A 21,302-nucleotide genomic window follows, 5' to 3' on the forward strand; every position below is an offset into this window, starting at 1 on the left:
TATTCACATCAACTTTATTCACACTCATCTACTTGCTCCAATTTTGTTACAGAAAAGTTTTTACGTTTATGTAAAACTTGCAACTATTCATTCAGTTTTCTCTAAGGAGAAGGGGATGTCTTAAACAATTATCCTTAATGTCTTAATGCTGAACTATTCACCAAACATTTCATTTATTCTTGTGCATGTTTATTTCTATCAGCAGCCATTATTACAGTCATTAAAAAAAAAACATCTTCAGTTCTGCATTCATGGAAACATTCCATAATTTGAACTTTACTCACATTATACCATGATTTCTCTGACTCAACAAAGATACATTCAAATATCTTTTTCTCATTTATTTTTGGTGGAATCACCATCTAGAGTAGAGGGGAGAGTAAAGAGGGAGCCTGGCACGAGAGGAAGAGGCCAGAATCTTAAAGCCTTTATCTACCTGTTTCAGAGAATGGAGTTAGTCTGGCAAGAGTCTTTTAAGTACATGATCAACAATAATTTTTAAAAAACCTACTTTGATCCACTCACAGAGTAGTTCTGGTTCCTTGCACCTGACATTTATGCATTTCTTAGTCACATGTTGAAGATTGAATATTGGCTTTGTCCAACCTGAGGGCAGGACAAGAAGCAATTGGTGGAAACTAATCAAGGAGAGATGCAACCTAGAACTAAGGACAAATGTCTTGACACTTAGAACAATTAATCAGTGGAACAACTGGCCTCAAGAAGTTGTGAATGTTCCAACAGTAGAAGTTTTTAAGAAGAGATTGGACAAAGTCTGAAATAGGATAGGGCAGTGGTGGGTTGCTCCCGGTTCGCATCAGTTCTATAGAACCAGTAGAAAAACCGGCGGGTGGTTCCGCCCACCGACCCCAATGTCATCAAAACGCTTCTGCGTATGCGCAGAAGCACGCATGTGTGCGCTCGCTTTGCTCTCGCGCACGCGCGACCCTGCTGAAAACCAGTAGTAAAGGTAAGTAGAACCCACCCCTAGTATAGGGTTTCCTGCAGTGGTGGGTTGCTACCGGTTTGCCCCAGATTGGGTGAACAGGTAGTGGCGGCTAGCTCCACCCATCTACCTGGATGCTTCTGCGCATGCAGAGAAGCATCGTGCACATGCCCACGAGCAAACCGGTAGCAACAGGTTTTGAACCCACCCCTCGTTTTCTGCCTGAGCAGGAGATTGGACGAGAAGACCTCCAAGATCCCTTCCAACTCTGTTATTGTATTCTATTCTAACCTACGTCCACATTGCAATTCCCAATTTTGGACTAACAAGACCTGGGGGATCCCCCATTCAGAATTTATAAACCCCTTTGTACCGTTGAGCCAGGAAATCTAAGAAACAACCCAGTGAATCATGCATGTCATGGAACAAGTAGAAATCAAAGACAGGTGAGCAAAGGAAGAGTTTTGTTTCAGCAAAAACAATCAAATGCTTTCTGAGTTATATTCATTTTTATGCCTCCTATACACATGAACAGACATGACCTTAAACAGCATATTCAGAATAAATGTAGATTTTCCTTGGTAGATATTCTTTAAACAGACACCATTTCATTCGTTCTGGGGTTTCTACTCTCTTGTTTTTAGAAATGTGATTAAAACAGGGTTATTCCTGCAGATTTTGGGAGTAGAATCTTGTAATATTGTCCCACAGATTGCTAACATTTTCTAATTTAATTTATTAATGTTTTTCGTGCTAAATATTTAAAATAATGATGCTGGTATTTTTTTAAACTTGACTATTTTTTAAAAAAAAATGATTTATATGCCACCCTTCTCCGGAGACTCAGGGCGGCTTACAATGTGTTAAGCAATAGCCTTCATACTTTTGTATATTTATACAAAGTCAGCTTATTGCCCCCACAAACTGGGTCCTCATTTAACCTACCTTAGAAAGATGGAAGGCTGAGTCAACCTTGAGCCTGGTGAGATTCGAACTTACAGTAATTGCAGGCAGCTGGTCTTAATCACTATGCTTTTAGTCTGATGAGCTAAACTAGGCTCCTAGATGCAAACCACTGACAATCATTTATAATACACTTATATTCATTTGTTACAGGCTAGTAACTTTTATACAGTAAGCATAGCAGCAAAGTGAAGTACTTTTTTAAAAACAAAAATGTTTTTTATTTTGCTAGCAATGCCTTATAGACTTACCGATGAGACCTAGAAATAGATATATTGTTTCAACAACAATTCATTCTTTGCTACATATTAAATAAATAAAACAAACATAAACTTTTCTTTTTCAGGAAGACGCACTACACCACGTTGGCCAGGTAATGAAGACTGACTTAAAATGTATTTTCATGTACAGCATAAATTGGAAATAGGACAATAAGGAGGGGAGGATCCACTTCCACTTTTCTATGGCATGTCAGTTAACATAATCTGCCCTTCACTAGCTTAGTTGAGTTTATTGTTTACCATTTAATGAGGTATCAAGCAAAATAAGATAAATATAATATAACAAGACCTATTTTACTAGCAATGCCACATTGACATACCACTGAGTTCCCGGAATAGATGTCACAATATATTGTTTCAGCAGCAAATCATTTCCTTGGCACATATTAAAAAATCATAAACTTTTCTCTTTCAGGATGGACTACACCGCATTGGCCAGGTAATGAAGACTGATTTAAATGTATTTTCATGAACAGCATACATTGGAAATAGGACAATAAGAAGGGGAGAATCCACTTCCACTTTCCTATGGCATGTTAATTAACATAATCTGCCCTTCACTAGCTTAGTTGAGTTTATTGTTTACTGTTTAATTAGGTATCAAGCAAAATAAGATAAATATAATATAACAAGACCTACAACTCTTGCAGCATCCCATGGTCATGTGACCACTAACATTTCCTAGTTTATTTATTTATTAATAAATTTATTAGTACTTCTAGTGTTAAATGTTTTAAATAACGATGCTGTGGTCATTTTTTAAAAATTATACTGGTATTTTTTAAACCCAACTTTCAAGATTTAGATGCATGACCACAGACAATTACAATATACATATATTTATTTGTTACAGGCTAGCAACTTTTGTAAGCATAGCAGTAAAATCAAGTACTTTTTTAAAAACTTTCTTGCTTTTTATTTTACTAGCAATGCCACACAGACATACCATTGAGTTCCAGGAATAGATGTCACAGTATATTGTTTCAGCAGCAAATCATTTACTTGGCACATATTTAAAAGATCATAAACTTTTCTCTTTCAGGGTGGACTACACCGCATTGGCCAGGTAATGAAGACTCACTTAAATGTATTTTCATGAACAGCATACATTGGAAATAGGACAATAAGGGGGGGAGGATCCACTTCCACTTTCCTATGGCAAGTCAGTTAACATAATCTGCCCTTCACTAGCTTAGTTGAGTTTATTGATTACTCTAATGATGTATTAAGCAAAATATGATTAAAGAGTGCAGCATATTGACATATTAAAAAAATATTCAGTGAAATAGTCAGATAAGATCATCCCTTGACAGTTGACCCCAAATCTGATCTAGATAGGAAGCTCTTAATTGAATGACTTTAGCTATAAACTTGGCAGTCTTTCTTACTGTCTGTGTGTTTCTACCTTGGAGGAAATAAACAAGCCTATTGGATGGGCTATCCTGTTAATTATCAACTTTAAAGACTGTGCTGTGACTGAAACATTTGGTAAGCAGTCAAGGAGGATAGGAGTGATATCCCCTATTTGTGGTGCACCATAGATACAGATCCTCTCTCGATAAGGTACTTGTTGAAGTGCCTATGGTTTACCATAGTATCCAATAACTCTATAATAAGTCTCCCCAACCTGCCCTTTGGGGACTACAGATAGTCCTTGACTTACAATCATTCATTTTGTGACCATTCAAAGTCACACCAGCGCTGAAAAAAAGTCATTACCTTTTTGCACACTTACAACCCTTGAAGTATCCCCATGGTCATGTGATCAAAATTATTATATTGGTAACTGACTCCTATTGATGACAGTTGCAGTGAACTAGGGTCATGTGATCTCCAGGACAAACCAAGTCAATGGGGAAGCCAGTTTCACTTAAAAACAATGTTACTAACTTAATAATTGCAGTGATTCACTCAACAAGTGTGGCAAGGAATATCTTAAAATGAGGCAAAACTCAATTAACAAAAGTCTCAGCAACAGAAAGTTTGGGCTTGACTGTGGTTGTAAGTGGAGAACTGCACTGCCTGTATAATATTTAATCCCCAGTGCAAATGCATCTGCCAATGGAATGACATCTATAGATTATAAGCAGGAAAAAGTCTAGGATACAATCTTTTGGAAAGGACCTCAATGCCCCAGAGCCAGCTCTGTATCTTAACACTAATCCTTCTCTATGACTCCATAGTATTAAGTATTCTTTGTCGTTCATACATGTCCAATATTTCCAGCTACTTCAAAATTTTAAGAAGATTGTTGGGCTATAACTCTGAGTATCATAAATTATTGTTTTCTTGTCCAGAGCAGGGGTGAAATCTACTTACCTTCCTTATCAGTTTGAAAGTGCATGTGCTGCTTGCGTTTGCTCGCTTTGCTTGCACATGAATGCATCACATGTGTGCGCAGACCTTCTGCACATGTCCAAAACCTTCTGCACATGCGCAAAACAACATATTACTTCCTGGTTAAAACCAGGAAGTAACAACACCCGGGTGGGTTGGCAGAACTTCGCTTCGCCATCGCTCCGGATCTCCGAACCCATTTCACCGCTGGTCCAGAGGGTTGTAAGCACCAATCTTCTTGTAAAGCTAATTAGACAGAAACCAAAGCAATAAACACAAAAAAATTAGAGGGATGCTTTTGAAAAGATTGTTATGCTTTCTATAATAATACCCATTTATAACCATTTTCTTCCAAAAATATTCACTATTATAGAATGCCATAAATATCATTGAACTTGTACATGAGGTTTATGTACAAGTCATATTCTTGGTTGAGGAAGAAAGAATTATAATCCATCTTTTTTTAGATGTTTAACGTGACATTTTTAATAACACACTTGAATTACAAAATCTACTCTCTTGACAATTAATTCCTTTGTCCACTTATTCAATGGATTTCCTCATAGGTAATTTATATTTGCTTTTTTTACCTCACACTCATAAGCCCCAACCTTATTGATAACATTTTACCACTTTTTTTTTTAAGGAAGAGAGAGGCATTTTGATAAAACAGTTCTTCCTGTACTAATGGATTCTAATCCTTTTGACTGAAGTGTATGTGACAGAATTGACAATTTTCACTAATGCAAAAGAAATAAATTGAAGATAAATATACTTCCCATTTGTCAAATGTACTTCCCATTTGTCAAAATTTGTCCCATTTGGCTGTTTATTTTTTTTAGCTCTCCAAGCAAATGCAGATATATAGCAATTATGTCTGCTTCTGTATGTTCTTCTTTAGCATGTATTTTTGTAAAAAAAAAAAAAAAGAGTTCACTGCTATCTGAAAGAAAACTTGTAGCATGACAAACACCTTTATGATATTTTAGGTCGTAAAAGAGATTATTTATTAGGAAAGAACACTTCACTTTTGATTTCTGGCTATAATAGTACTGAAATCTGTCTTCCAGTCTCCTGAAAGATTTCCTTCCCTTCAAAGAAGGATTTATTTCAGGCATGGGCATTTTCTGGTAACTGGATGCTTCACTTAACTTTGTTGGTGAATGGAAAGAAAACTGAGATTCCAAAAAAGGGCAGGATAACATCACACATGTGAGTAGGAATGGAACTTGCAGGGTTTTGAAGTGTGACTATCTTATTTTAGCATTTTCTCTTCAGTTTTCATCTGTTCTCCACCTCTAAGTGGTAGGCCACAGTACCCGTGTTGAGCAATTATGTTCAAAGGGAGATATCTTGGGGTTATTTTTGCCATGTGATAGAGAGTGCTGTTGTTGCTTTCACAAATTGCATTGTTCTCGATATCTACAAGACAGTAAGCCGGCACTAGTGTGTTGCAAAGATGGAAGAGTGGTTAGGAGATAAACAAAAGCAGATGTGAAACTGCATAATCTTGTCTCTTTACAGCCAGAAAATAGAGGCAGGGTCATATGATTTCCCATTTAGTGTCTGCTTTGCTTAGCAGTGGAATTGCCAGTCTGATTCAGTTGTTAAATGAGGATTGCCTATGCAGTTTTCTCCAAACTGATGCCTTCAGATAAACTGAATATTTTAGTCTAGCTGCTTAGTTACTGTTGATGTAGGTTGTTATTTGCGAAGTCATGTCCGACCCATCGCGACCCCATGGACAATGTTCCTCCAGGCCAGGGGTGAAATCCAGCAGGTTCTAACAGGTCCCGGAGAACCACCAGTAGCAGAAATTTTGAGTAGTTCAAAGAACCAGCAAATACCACTCTGGCTGGACCCCAGAGTGGGGTGGGAATGGAGATTTTGCAATATCCTTCCCCCAAATGGGGAGGGAATGGAGATTTTGCAATATCCTTCCCCTGCCACGCCCACCAAGCCACGCCTACAGAACTAGTAGGGAAAAATTTTGGATTTCACCCCTGCTCCAGGCCTTCCTGTCCTTTCCCATTCTGTGGAGTCCATTTAAGCTCACACCTACTGCTTCAGTGACTCCATCCAGCCACCTCATTCTCTGTCATCCCCTCCTTCTTTTACCCTCAGTCTTTCGCAGCATTAGACTCTTCTCCTTAGTTATTATGGCTGTACAAAACCATTTACAAAGCTTTCTTTGAAAAGTAATTAAAAGTTCCTTCTGAATATACTCCTTAAGATATTGAAGCACTAAATTTTGCAGAAGTCTCAGAAGAACCTCTTTGAAGTCCTTCAACAGATGTATGACAAGGACTGTGAATGCACAGGTGATACTTCTATAAGAATTGCTGCTAAAATGGGGTTGCTCCCAGCACTGCAGCTTTTCTTAAGAGGCAATCTTATCAAAGGATGACACCCATGTAGTCAGTTAATGTGGGGAGGCCCATGAGGTGATTGCACTGAGCATTTCGTAATATGTGATTCAGTGCTTCTGGCAGTGGAACCTGAGGGAAGCTTTGATTCATGAAGTGCTCCTCAAACAGTTCAAAGATACATGACGCATTTTCCCCTTTCACTAAACCGGGTGTGGGCATGGCCAGCACGTGACGCATCCAGCCCGCCGGCCCGGGAGTTTCCCCTTTTACTAAACCAGGAGTTTGGCCTGTTCTAGGCCATATTTTGTCCTCCCACTTTTGCTTACTAATTGGCTCATAATTTAGAGAGCCTTCTGGATTCATAGCTTCTGTTGAAAAAGCAAGTAGCAGCTCAGTCAAGAGGAGCTTTCTCCACTTCACCTGGTGCAGAAGGTCCTGCATCAGAAGGCACTTCTCAGAATCATTGATACCTTATTCACCTGTCATATGAACTATTGCAATGCGTTTTATGTTTGACTCTTGTGAGCTACTTGGAAGCTATAGCTAGTCCAAAATCCAGAGGCTCAGGTTCATGTAGTTATGGACACATCTAACTTTGGCCATAAAACACTATTTTGAGAGCTGCCTTTGTTACCAGGCAACTTTCAGTTGCAATTCACAGTCCTGGTTGTCATATTTAAAGATATTTATGCCTTCAAACTTGGATATCTCTGGGATGACTTTCTCTCAATGGATTGTCTTTCTCAAAGCTATTGAGACTTAATAAAATGATAAAAACTTGAATATTTCATAGGCCTTTTTAAATAGAGGCATATAAATTTTGATTCTTCCTCTTTTATGAGTATTATTGATTACTATTAGCATTTCTTTTATGCTTTCATTAGTAGATTGACATTTCTGCTATTTTAATCCTGTTTATGTATAGTAGAGTTGTAAACTGCGCAGAGCAGCATATAAACTTTTTGAAATAAATACATGTGGAATGCTGTCTTTGAGGAAGTGTACTTGGTATAAACAAATATATTTGGCTGTTTCCTGGAATTATTAAGTACTCCTTTGATCAAAATACTCAAAGTAAGTGTACTTTGGGACATTCATTGTCTTGCAGTCTTCCCTATCATACAGAATTATTGTAGATATAAAATTGAAGAGAGCTCTCAAACCATGAATAAATTCAATATTTAGTCTCTAAATCCTTTATATTATCTAATGAAATTATGGTTTCTGACTTTAGTTACACATAATTTATTTTGCTGCTATTAGGTATGCAAGCAGTCCTTAACTTACAACCACAATTGAATCTAAAATTTATGTTGCTAAGTGACACAGTTAAGTGAATTTTGTTCCATTACCTTACAACTCTTGTTCCAGTTATTAAGTGAATCACTGCAATTGTTAAATTAGTAATATGGTTGTTAAATGATCTGACTTCCCCATTGACTTGGCTCGTCAGAAGGTCACAAAAGGTGATTACCTGACCCCAGGCCATTGCAACCATCATAAATATGAATCAGTTGCCAGGCATCTAAATTTTGATCATGTGATCATGGAAATGTTGAAATAGTCGTAAATGTGAATAATGGTCATAAGCCACTTTTTTCCATGCTGTTGTAACTTTGAATGGTCACTAAATGAACTGTTCTATGTCGAGGACTACCTGCGTTTATTTTTTATCTTTTATAACCTAACTTATAAAATAAATTATAAACAATTCAGTCCCATATATAAACCACACTAAGTTCTGTGGTGCTTATTTTCAGAATCACAGTCCAAGTGATCTTATAGACATTGAGTGATCTGTTTTATATAAGATTTGTGTTGTTAATTCATGCCCTCTTTTTTCTTCCCAGTTGATTTATTACAAAAGTGACACAGTAGAAAAAATAAATCACATCTAATTACATTATAATTGTTTCTATTACCGTATTTCAACTTCATTTAGAGAATCAACCTTCTGTATGTCATTAGATATTTAGAAAGCTTCACAGTGTTAGTTTAGGAAGAGAAATAGCACTGGTAAAACAGATATTGACTTCCAATGCAGTAGTGATTAAAACTGAGTAATTCAGTTCCTTTTATAGCTTTTTTAGCTTTAAGACATATGTTAAGAAAAATAAATAAATGGGGGAAAGTCAGACTTCCATTTCTTTTTCTATAAGTAGAAACTGATTTTGGATCATAAATATTTGCTCATTTTTTCTTAGCAGATGAATAGGAATAACAAAACCCACGTAATCGTTAGTTTTTAATAAGAACTGTTTAGAAAGCATTATTGATAAAATTATCCTTAATCCTAAGAATTTATAGAGTAGGATTCCAGTTCTGTCTCACCTCAGATTAATTCACTGTTATTAGTTTGTCTAGTTTATATATCTCCCCATTTCACAAAACAAGTGACTATGGGCTTTAGACATTGTGGTTCCTTCAGAACATAAAGCTGGAAGGCACCAAGATACTAAGTTTAAGAAAAATTCAAAGATTGATATCTTTCTTATAATATGGTTCTCTTAATCCTAGCACTGTATGATACTAATGTGTTTTTCTTTGATTTCTTTTTAGTAACTGTGTCAGGAGCATCTTGTGGTGGTTTTCTTGGATACCCATCAGGATCATTTAAAAGTCCATATTATCCTTCTGACTATCCAAACAATATGGACTGTGTATGGGAAATACAAGTTAAAAACAACTACCAAATAAGACTTACATTTCAGAATTTTTTGTAAGTTAAAGCTGTTTTTAATGCATGCATCACAATACCAAGACTGGTTTATTAAATAGATCAAGATGAGTTCAAATTACAGAGCGCATTTTTCAAAATGCAATCGGATTGTAAACTTGAGGTAATGGATTTGGCTAGAAGTAATTAGTTAAGCCATCGTAGAACTTTAGCTCTTTTTAAGGACAGAAAAATAGGTCCAGGCTCCACACATGGAAAGGAACTCATCTAAAGTTTGATCCAATGTTTGAAATGTTTAAATGGACCAATCAATTTTTGTTTCAGTCTCTAAAAATAATTAATATATGAAAATAATTTCAATAATTTCTATCTACTGCACTATACAAAGTCACCTGACAAAAAGTATTGAGAAAGGATGTGGTAAGAGGAGGAATGCTTAAATCAACATGCAGTCTTTGATTTCTCAAATCATAAAAGGTCCTGTTAATCCCTATTCCTCAGTATCTTTTTTGTTCTTTTAAAGTAGCAGGGAGAACTTCATGAAATAGTTAATATGATTTTCTGGAAGAGGAAAGAATTTCTGGAGTTTTACCCATTCCAAAATATTTTCTCAGAAAAAGTCTATCCAGTTCCATGTTATTGGACTAATATGTCAGTGTTATATATTCAAGTTTTGTGCCAAGTACATTAACATTTTTATCCAAATTATTGTTTGTTATAAATTGTCATCCTTATCACCGCCAGCAGCATTGCTGAATAATCAATTTCACCAGTTGAAGAGAATTGAAAACTGCTACCTTATATGAATTGGGAAGTTCCAAATTATGTCTCCTTTTACTGAGACTAATCTCAGAGAGAATTTTACTACCTAACACACACAAAATAAAGCTTATCTCTTGGAGTATTGGAATAAATGTATGAATTACAAATTGAACAGTATCTATGTAAACACTATACTCCTGTCTTGCTTTCCAGGCTAGAAGAATGTGATAGATTCAGATGTGCTTGTGATTATGTTGAAATCTATGATGGACCTCTCCATACTGCCTCACTGCTTGGGAAAATTTGTTATGGCTACTATTCCACTTTTACATCAAGTTCCAATATGATGACAATTAAATTCCATAGTGATAGTAGTGTCACAAGAAGAGGCTTCCTTGCAAACTATTACAGCTTCTCTGCATATCAAAACACAAGTAAGTATAATGTTGTCATTCACTTTTCATTTACTGACCTTTTGAATATTATTTAGAATTTCACGAGAATTCTTTGCATCTTATTCAAACTTGGCATAATGAGACAGTTTTTAATTCTTCCTTTTGGTATACCCTGATAGAGGGTTTGTAAGGTAGAATAGTTTTGAACCAGATACCTATAAGCATGCTCAATGGTACCTACAGACTAGACAGTTGAACAAAATGTGAATATCCTTGAAATAAGGAACTGTGTAGTTCCATACAACTAAAATTTATATTCTAGAGTGGCTATTATGTGATTTTCATGTGATCTAACAGCTAACTTCAAGCCAAAATTCAGAAGCTGATTCTTAGCAAAGTTTTTCAGGTCTTTTGCTGTACTGTGATAATAATGCCATGAAAAAGAATTCAAATTCCAATTAATCAACATAGTGTTAGTTATTGATTATTTTGAGATTTCCGTTTATGTGCTTCAGAGAATAAGCATTTTGGGCATATAATTCCCCTTCAGTTTTTGAGAGACCTTTAAGAATGGAGTTACATATAAAAGAAGTCAAGCAAAACTATACCCAATGAGTTCAATATCCTGATGTAGATATGGGTGGTGTATGGGGGGCAAGATCCAGAGGCTGTTTTTTTATGGTTGACTGGAAAGCATCTTTCTGGCATGCTTTCAATTTAAAGCAAAAGTTATTAAACTGCAGAATATGTAAAATTATTTGGCAGGCAACATTTTGTTATTTTGTGCTGAGATGGCGTTAGATTCATAAAGTAAGCATAATAATAAATTATTGCCATACTGTATGTATTTCAGTGCAGCAATAAGATTTCTTTTTTCTCCTTGGCAGCTCTTGTTTGTCAGCCGACCTATATGGAAGCTGCAATTAGTAGAAGTTATCTGAACTCTCAAGGTTATAATCCATGGAGTGCCAGCTTGATGGATCCAAACTGCAGACCGAGGATCACACCATATTCTGTTATATTCAACATACCATATAATGGCTGTCGGACCAGAAGAGATGTATGGAGACTTCTTAGAACGTTTTTGCTGCATAACTCACTCATTCATTAATTCTTTCATTTTTTCCTTCAAGCAGAAGTAGGAGGCATTCAATCATTCAGGGATTTATTTAGGACAATGCTCCAAATTGAAATGTGTTTGTGACAAATAGCAGGAGCTCAAAGCACAATGATTGATAGGACCCATTTTCTCCTCTGTAGCCAATCATTTCTCTATTTTCTTAGCTGTACCCTCAGTGTAGCTCAGTTTTTCATGGACGTTTTGAATATGGGAATGCCTTCTGGTCAACATCTATTGGCACAGTCAATATTTTTATAACATCTGTAACATGATTGACCAGATAAAAAGGATCTTATATCAATTGTTTCATGTTTCAAACAGGTTGATGCCGATACTATTACATATTCAAATGAGATCTCAGTAATTGCCCCTTCACAACACTTCATAAGAAGGATACCAGATCTTCTTGTGCATGTCAACTGCAAGATGCTTCAACACACCTGGATAGAGACAATGTATATCGCTCAGCAAACCAAAGAGATTAATGAAACGCAATATGGCCAATATAGTGTGAATCTTACCTTTTATGACTCATCCTTCTGGAAACCAGTGAACGATACACCTTATTATGTCGTATTAAATCAAAGGTTATATTTGCAAGCTTATCTCTATAGTTCCGATTCCAACCTGCAGCTCTTTTTGGATACTTGTACAGCATCACCCAATTACGATGATTTTACAAAACTAACTTATGATATTATCAAGAATGGGTAAGGACTTCATCTTTTTTCAGGCTATTTGGTTTTGTGGAAAAATGTGGGAATACATTAATTTTGATTGCTTTTAGTTTTCGAAACATCTATGCGGTATAGTTATTTGGTAGTTAAAATATGGCCAATCCCACTGGGTAGATCAGACCAGAAACAATATTCACAATCCCATTGCAATTGTGTCTTCATGTCAATAGGATTCTCTCCCTCTCTTTTGGAGTTTGCATGTAACATAATTCTAGGAGTTTTGAGGTTTGCGTGTAACGTAATTCTGCATAACATTATGCTGGGCCAAAAGTTCTAGAAAGATTGCACTGTTATAGTAGACCATATCTAACAGGAAACTATTTGTAATACATTTGAAATCTCAGGATCATTCTGACCTTAGAAATTCTCCCTCACCCCATATAGGAGAATAGTGGTTTGTCCCTGATTTGTGTTAAATTTTCTGCAGAGGATTCACTTTTGCTATGGGTTTGAATGTGGTAAGCCACAAAAGTGTTAGTAATACCATTCCCATCTACCAGCTTACTTCCTTCATGATGTAGCTCACCGTTCTACTTTCCATCTCTGTTCTGCTAACTGTTATACATACAACAGGCAAAGGCTTAACGCTTAAACCAAAGGCCCTTTCATTGGGAATACACATGCTAATTATCCAGGAATCCTGAGTTCCAGTACTCTAGAAAGTTCTGGGCCTTTTGCTAAAGAGATCCAGATAGCAAAGATTCTCATTTGTTCACCTCTCTCTCTCTCATTCTCTCTCTGCTTTTGCTTTCCTTTTGTCTAATTTAACCAGTTAACTGTTTTTAAAGTAGCTATATTTAAACCAGGAATATGCAACCCAAGATCCTCAAAATAACAGATGACTCTTGAATTATATATTTTTTTTCTTGTAGATCATCACATATTGTTATCAGACTGTCATTTTTAATGCCACAGAAGGAAAATTCTTTAAGGCACTTATTTACATCAACCTTCTGTGTCCATTAAATCAAGTCAAACACAATTCTGGCTTTCTTCAGCCACTACATCTTGGAGTACAGTCTGTAGCATGCTGCCAAAGGGCCATCTGTGGATTTTGACCTTAAAGAATTTAATTACAGCAATATATTTATTTCCTTGAGATTAAAATCAGAAGACATTCCAGTGACATGGGTTGCACATGAAACTTTTATTCATTTCTGAAACCAAGGCTCTGCAGTGTTCCTTGTTCCTGGTAAATAATTCTGAATCAGAATATATGTGTATTGACAAATCATTTGGCAAGTAGTTTGGATAGTCTTTTGCATCAAAGTTAAGGTTTACTTGTTCTGACCTGGCATTATGTCTGTTTTGAATTGACATTATAAAGATCAAGTTGATATGAATCTTTTATTTTTCTTGAGAAAACAAAGTTTTAAAATTGAAAGAACAGTAAAAGATCATATGCTAAACAATAGCCAGAAGCAGTGGCACTTAATCAGAGCTTTCATTTATGCCTTCAGGTTGGCAAACCAGAGCATAATTTTTATATGCAACCTAACCATGGTTATGATATTCTTGTGGTCTGATGAGACCAAAGACTCTAAATTATATAGGGTAAATTTGAATTATGAGTGGAGCTTGATTCTTGGTGAACCTATTGACCTATCCATGCAGTTTTCTCTGAACAATACCAGCAGGCCAAATCTTGCTTAGTTTTCTGAGATCAGTCAAGCTTGGCTAGTTTTTCCACTTAGCTTAGCAAATGGGATAAAAAGCAGCCTAAGAAGATTAATAAAATACATGAAACAAGATTATAACATAATAAACAGGACTGTGATTTAAATTTTGTGCATAGCAATAATTAATAAGTGAAAACTTTGGTCCCTCTGTACAATGTCTCAATTACTCAAAGCTGGTTTTCTTTCCCTAGAAAAATATTAATTGTCTTGATTTCCCCTGAAATTCTGTACTACTTGCGAATGTCATTGAGGATAGCAGCGACTAAAAGATATTGTAAATAATGATTTTCATAAGTTGATTTATGTAGTTTGATGATAGTCATCTCCTTTATCTGGTCTGAAATGAATACAAATTTATTTAATTAGATGACATTTGCAGTTATAGTGATGGTTTCCTTGTTTTTGTGTTGCCAAAGCATGTTCAGCATTTCTAAATATTAACAATTCAAATGTGATAAATAAATACCATACTACGTCTGAAATATTGGAGGTATTTATCGGGATGAATGGCATCCAAGAAAGGGGATGTCAAAAGAGGCAAGAAAACAATTGAGACCCTTTTGTAATGCATCAAAATCACAATAATACTCTTGCTTGTTTTGACTTCCCTTGTCATAGATGTCAGTGCTGGAAATCAAATAAAGTCCTATTTTTCATATTCAGCTGTTTTTAAGACTTTCTCAGAGAAAGTTCATTAGTTGGAGACTAACATTAGATGGATTCAATCGGATGTATCAATATTATACAGGATCAGGGGTGGGTTCTACTTACCTTTACTACCGGTTCACAACGGGATCGCTTCTGAGCATGCACAGATCACTGATGATGACATCCAGGGTGGTGGGCGGGGCCTCCCGCCGGTTTTACTATCAGTTCTTGTGAACCGGTCCGAACTGGGGGCAACCCACCACTGTACAGGATGCTATTTTTTTTTAGTTCCATACACAGCACATTCATTGCATTTGGGTTATTTTAATGTGAAAATTATAGAAAATAAATTGTATAAATTAGAATATAATAACTGGCATGCTAATTAATGCCAATAAATCTTCCTTTATTTTGTTTTCATGCAGGTGTATTAAAGACTCTACTTATCAGACTCACTACTCCCCATATAGAAACATTCTTCGCTTTTCCTTCCAAGCCTTTGCCTTCATGGACAGGCACCCATCAGTTTACCTGCAGTGTAAAGTGGTGGTTTGCAGCTCCTATGACTATTACTCAAGATGTAATCGAGGCTGTCTGCTCCGATCCAAGAGAGATACAGGCTCCTATCAGGAAAACATAGATGTCATTATTGGACCCATCGAACTTGTGAAGGATGGTGTTCAGAATAGAAACTTTGGTAAACTGAAAACTTCTTTCATGGTTCTAAAAATAATCAGTGCCACCCAGTTCTTTCACGATGATAGAGCAAGTAGCATGAAAAACTGGGAGAATTGCTAGGAAGCAAGAAATAATTTGTAATTACTGACTATAACTACAGTTCTGGTGACCTGAGTGCTCTGCCAGTGAAAACGGACTCCCAAGTTCCTTTTCGAGTTCCATTTTTGTTAGCAGAGGCACCGCAGGCTGGTCCTTTGCTGTTTCCAGGGTGGCCCCATGGGCCAGATCTAAACACCCTACGGGCAGAATCTGGCCCCCAGGCCTTGAGTTTGACATTCCTGTTCCTGATAAATAATTTTCAGTCCAGTTATAAGCATATTGGCTTATGATTAATTGACCACTAATTTCTAGGATATTTTTTGATCACAGTTCAAGTAGATGATGTACCATCATTTTCTTCTGATTTTTTTTTTTAGAAGCAAAGCCAGAAGCCCAGGAAAATTTGACAACTTCTAATTCCCATGTACCTTACATTGTTGCTGCTGCTGTCCTTGCGGTCGTTGCCATGACTCTTGCAGGAATTATTCTGAAAAACAAGTGGAAAAGATCAATTCCATATGAGATAATGTGAGGACTTAAAATCTTGCGTTATAAACCAGTGCTGAATTAATTGTGATGAACTTAATTATTGGATGGAGAGTATCCTTAACAGCAACACCAGTATTTCTCTGATATATTAACATTCTTGTAATTTACGTTGATTTTGCTTTTACATTACAGTTAAGAACTAGAAAACAAGGACTTGAAAAATTCATTACATTTATAGTAGCAACCTGAAGAATACATTTCAATGGCAATTTGTTATATTCTTGAACACACTGTCCAGACCGAAGGGATGAGGGCTGGAATTTCATCCCATATAATGTGGTTTAAATGTCTCTTCAGTCCTTCCCAGTCCAGGGCAAACTAGGCAACAAGCACCTCTGTTCTCTTTATTCTTGCTATTTAACTAAATAAACTGCAATTTCACTCTAGCCGGAAGCTTGTTTCTGAACGTTCTACAATTTTTATCAAGTTATCCCCAGTCTGGCTAGTTTAACACTACTATCAACTGAGAAAAAAGTGTTGAAATAGAAGGTATATTTTCATTACAACTGTACAATGTGAGAAATATTTATTATACTGATAATTAGTTCATATTAAGCAAGACACAAGTTGCAACCAAGATCAGCAAATATTTCCATGTTGTCCTCCAAAGTGGCCCAACCCAAAATATAATAGTACAGCTGGGAAATTATTAATCAAGTACAATAGCAACAAGAAAATCTTGATGCATTTTTGCGAACTGCCAAGTATTTCTAGTGATTCAAAAAAAATTCAGGAAAAGTAGTCTAATGGTTATTTCTCAAAGAACAGCATGGCCAGCTATTCAAATCTTTTGCCAAGAGTCAAAGTTTGATCAGATAGTCCCTCAAGGCAACCCACAGAGCTGTACTCTTCACAGAACAACACTAGAAAAGTTTTTTTTAAAAAGTTAAGTTGAAAACTCTTTAAAATATGAAAAATGTGTGGTTTTCCAATGTATGTCCTGTAATATTATGGTTATTTATTCAGCTGACTAAAAAGATGCATACTTAGATGTTCCTGGATCCTGGTAAGAAATAGGTATGGAGAGTATAATAATTATATTATTGGAAACACATACTTGAATATAATCCATAGCACCCCTGGAAGAACTAGACAGAGTGAAAAAAACAAGAATGCTATACCAATAAAGGAGAATATTTGTAGTTCAGGGTTGAAATTAGGTTTCCTCAGTGCTCTCTGAGCTTGGTTGTTTTCTTGAAGATATTTCATTAATCCAAACTAGGTAACATTATCAGCACTGATGATGATATCTAGTTTGAATAATGAAATGTCTGTAAGAAAACATCCAAGCTCAGAGAGCACCTAGGACCTCTCAAGGATGTTAAAAGTAGGTGCAAAGTTGAAAAGGAAAGAATTTCTTTATCCCTGCTGAATTTAGATATGTATATTTTTAAGCAGGCCTCTGTCCAATAAATGGAGAATGTTCATAAATAAAAATACTCCTATACTGCAAATCTCAGTGGTTTGTCAAATATAGAAAAGGAGAATAAAGTCTCAGACATCATTCTTTCCTGTTCTTTAACAACAGCTTTAAGAGTGAAATCATAGGAATTGAAGTATAGTGAAGTCCTGTTTCAAGAAGCAGGGTGTCTGTTTTCATTTCAATGCATTTAAAGTTAGTTTTCCATTGTTAGCTTTTATTGAAGTGGTCTCCTGCATTTCACTCAACAACCTGTTTAAAACATGTTACACATATTGACAACAATATGCTGAATAGCAAAGGATAAATACACTTACAGAATTAAGCAGAACTATCTATAAGATATTTGGAAGTTGATTCATGGCAACTGGATTTCTTTTCCTGTTGGTTCAAAACATTTTGCTGCTTATCTAAGTAGCTTCTTCAGTGTCAATAAGACTGAAGAAGCTACTTGGATATGCAGCAAAATGTTTTGAATCAACAAGAAAAGAAGTCCAGTTGTCATGAATCAACTTCCAGACTACTCTACCTGGATGACTGAGAATTTTCATCAACATATCTAGAAGATATTTTTTAAGTTGTGTTTAAAATGACCAGAGATTGGCATTCCTTGGTTGCATGTGTACATCAATATGGTTCACCATAACTGACCCTTACTATGCTCACATTCATGTGGATGAAGAGAAACTAGTGAATTTCCTTGTAAATATTTATTTTGCAGACACTATTGCTGATAAAGGTTAGTTTGTTTTAGATTAACAAATTTGCTTGAGTGATTTCTCATTTCTTCTTTGGTACTTGAAGTGCCAAGGCCTTGACTTCTCCTTGAACTGCCTGCAAACCTCTTCCTTATTTATTCATTAAGTAATCATACAGTTTTCCATTCTTAGTTTTATGCACGACCTTATCTTTTCCATGCCAACATAAGTATGTCTTACATCTTTGCCCTACTTAGTTCTTGGCTTCAAATAATTGTATTATTGCTACCTCTTCCTTGATTTAGATTATAGTTTTCTCTGCCTTTACATTATATCCATTTGATGAATGGATGAATACTTAGAGAATATGCACAAGTATCCATAGGCATGGTTGGGATTAATAGGATCTGCAAATCTTTGAGAAGAAACTTTAGTTCAATGAATCTGGGATTGAATTACCCCACAGAATCAGAGTTCAGTCACAGCAGAGATCACTCTGAATATCACACCATATAGCTGTGTTGAAATCAATAGCAATTTGAATTGCTATAAGGACTCAGCAGCTTTAATTCTTCTTCTTCTGAGTTTTTTGTAGGCAATATAAACATTGCAACTTCATTTCCATGGATGGAGAATGTTCTTGGACATGAGCAGCTACTAGCTGATTAATTATTTTATTTCTCTCAAATTATTTAAGAGATTAAAATTGTTTTAAGATTATTTGTATTACTTGTAAGATTCATTCCTGAATTGGAACGTTTCAGGGAAAACCAGAACATCTTTTGTTTATTCTGGAATATGCTGATCTCGTTATTCTGAGGTTACTCTGAAGATTTTTAGAAGTTAAACTTCTAGAATAGAATAGAATTGCAGTGTTTTGGACATGCTCTGTCCATGAAACAGGACATTTCAAAATGTTACACGTAGAACACCACATCTCCATCCTTATCTGGAAGAACTAATTCTGGAAAACAAGTCACAATTCCTGGAATAAATGGACCAAAGAATTCTAAGGAAGAAGGACGATATTGAGTGTTTAGTGTTCCCTAGAAAGTTCTATTTCAAAATGATGAGCTCTCCACATTGTCTAGGGTTGGACGGTCAATAAATTTAAAAATCAATGTTTTTTCAGCTCTTAATTTATTTAATATGGCCTGCTATGTATCTTTGCTTTTGTTAGACCTAATGGAAAATTACCATTCCCAACAAAACAACTGAGAATTAATCTTAACTGTGATTGTTTGGAGTAGATTTAATTCTCCTAAGAATAAGTGCTTTATTAACTCCTATGGACAGTGACCCAAAGTGTTTTTAAGAATTGAGGAGGGATTCAGAAGGCGTCTGAATGCCACTTTCTCTATGTCAACTTCTTTCTTTCACTGAGGCTTCCTACCTTTGTAGTATTGTATCTCAACATGTAAGATGGATCTACGAACTAACACAAAAAAATTTCCAGGAAATCACAGCTGTGTATTAAACTATTCCTGCAAGCAAAGAATGGATTTATACCAGAAAAGCCAAAACGTGCCAAATAGTTTTGACTACCTTTTGTGAGCACACAGAAAACACAAGGATATGATGCCACAAAACAATATCAAAGACAAGCAAGTTGTCACTTTTTAATGTTGTGCCAAGTGCAGCATCGTAAAAAAGAAAGTAAGGGGGGAAGTAAGAGTTTACTTATAATACATTTTTTAAAACTAAGAATAAAAACTTATCTGCAGTAGTCCAGCACAATTTGGTAGGCTATTTGGATATGCTTCACAGTCCTTTCTTTAGCCCTGCTATCTCAGCCTTAGATAAGATATAAGGTAAATGTTGAACAGAACAGAACAGAACAGAACAGAACAGAACAGAACAGAACAGTCAAACTCAAGGCCTGGAGGCCGGATCCGGCTCACAGGGTGCTTAGATCTGGCCTGCAAAGCTGCCCTGGAAACAGTGAAGGACTGGTCTGTGGTGGTTCTGCCAGTGAAAACGGAGCTCAGGAGCCCGTTTTCGCTGGCAGAGAACTCGGGCCTCCACAGGCACCTCCGACACAGGTGATGGTGAGTTAGTCATGCCCACCCTAGCCATGCTCACTCTACCCCTCCCCCCCAAGGTAAAACACAACCCTAATATGGCCCTCAATGAAATCAAGTTTGACACCCCTGGAATAGAATATTCTTTATTGGCCATGTGCGATTAGACACACAATAAATTTGTCTCTGGTGCATAAACTCTCAGTATATATTCAAGCAACAAAGTAATAAATCAAAATCATAATATATAATTATAAATCTATCTATCTATATCTCTATATCTCTATCACCTATCACATATATCTATCACCTATCCCTATCACCTGACTATCTATCTATCTATCTATCTATCTATCTATCATCTATCATGTCTATCAGTTATCTATCACCTATCATCTCATCTATCATCTCTATCTATCTATCTATCTATCTATCTATCTATCTATCTATCTATCTATCATCTATCATCTATCTATCTCTAGCTATCTAGCTATCTAGCTATCATCTATCTTTATCTACTTCAGTGAAATAGTCTAATATACTCTGATGCTTGGCAGGGTTACTGTCCCGTAAAGGGAGCACTTTCCTAGATATCTTCTTTCTATCAAAAACCAAAAATGAAATATTTAAAAATAAGGTGGCTGCAAATATTATGATACTTTTCCATTATAGCCTATGGCTGGTTTCTTCCCTCCCCCTTAATTTAATTTCAAAGTGATTTCAGGATTGATAATCACAGTTAACCAGGATTAATATGGAACAACATATTATGCTCTGAGAAAGTTCTGAGGTTTGCAATGATACAACCTTATTTGTTTTGAATTATTAGGTAGCTACTTTCTTGGTTTCCAAACATTAGAGCCTGTTTGATCCAGTGGTTAAGATACCAGGCTAAAAACAGAAGTGTGAGTTCTAGTTCTCCC

The 21,302-nt window shown here is 36.0% G+C and overlaps 1 protein-coding gene across 1 annotated transcript in view; it reads left to right on the plus strand.

Annotated features, from left to right (window-relative positions):
* The window catches only part of LOC132709418 (scavenger receptor cysteine-rich domain-containing protein DMBT1-like), a 43,311-nt gene extending 26,685 nt beyond the window's left edge, over positions 1-16,626 (plus strand). The window contains exons 10-18 of the mRNA XM_087872967.1: positions 2,256-2,282; positions 2,606-2,629; positions 3,233-3,256; positions 9,456-9,615; positions 10,549-10,769; positions 11,618-11,790; positions 12,172-12,560; positions 15,340-15,611; positions 16,069-16,626. Of these exons, the coding sequence (XP_087729093.1) occupies positions 2,256-2,282; positions 2,606-2,629; positions 3,233-3,256; positions 9,456-9,615; positions 10,549-10,769; positions 11,618-11,790; positions 12,172-12,560; positions 15,340-15,611; positions 16,069-16,223 (1,445 nt within the window). The 3' untranslated portion in view covers positions 16,224-16,626. The remainder of the gene's footprint in view (positions 1-2,255; positions 2,283-2,605; positions 2,630-3,232; positions 3,257-9,455; positions 9,616-10,548; positions 10,770-11,617; positions 11,791-12,171; positions 12,561-15,339; positions 15,612-16,068) is intronic.
* Positions 16,627-21,302: the final 4,676 nt, after the last annotated feature.

This window comes from Pantherophis guttatus, chromosome 6 (assembly GCF_059756535.1).
Source record: "Pantherophis guttatus breed Tessera chromosome 6, ASM5975653v1, whole genome shotgun sequence".
NCBI classification, from domain to species: Eukaryota; Metazoa; Chordata; class Lepidosauria; order Squamata; family Colubridae; genus Pantherophis; species Pantherophis guttatus.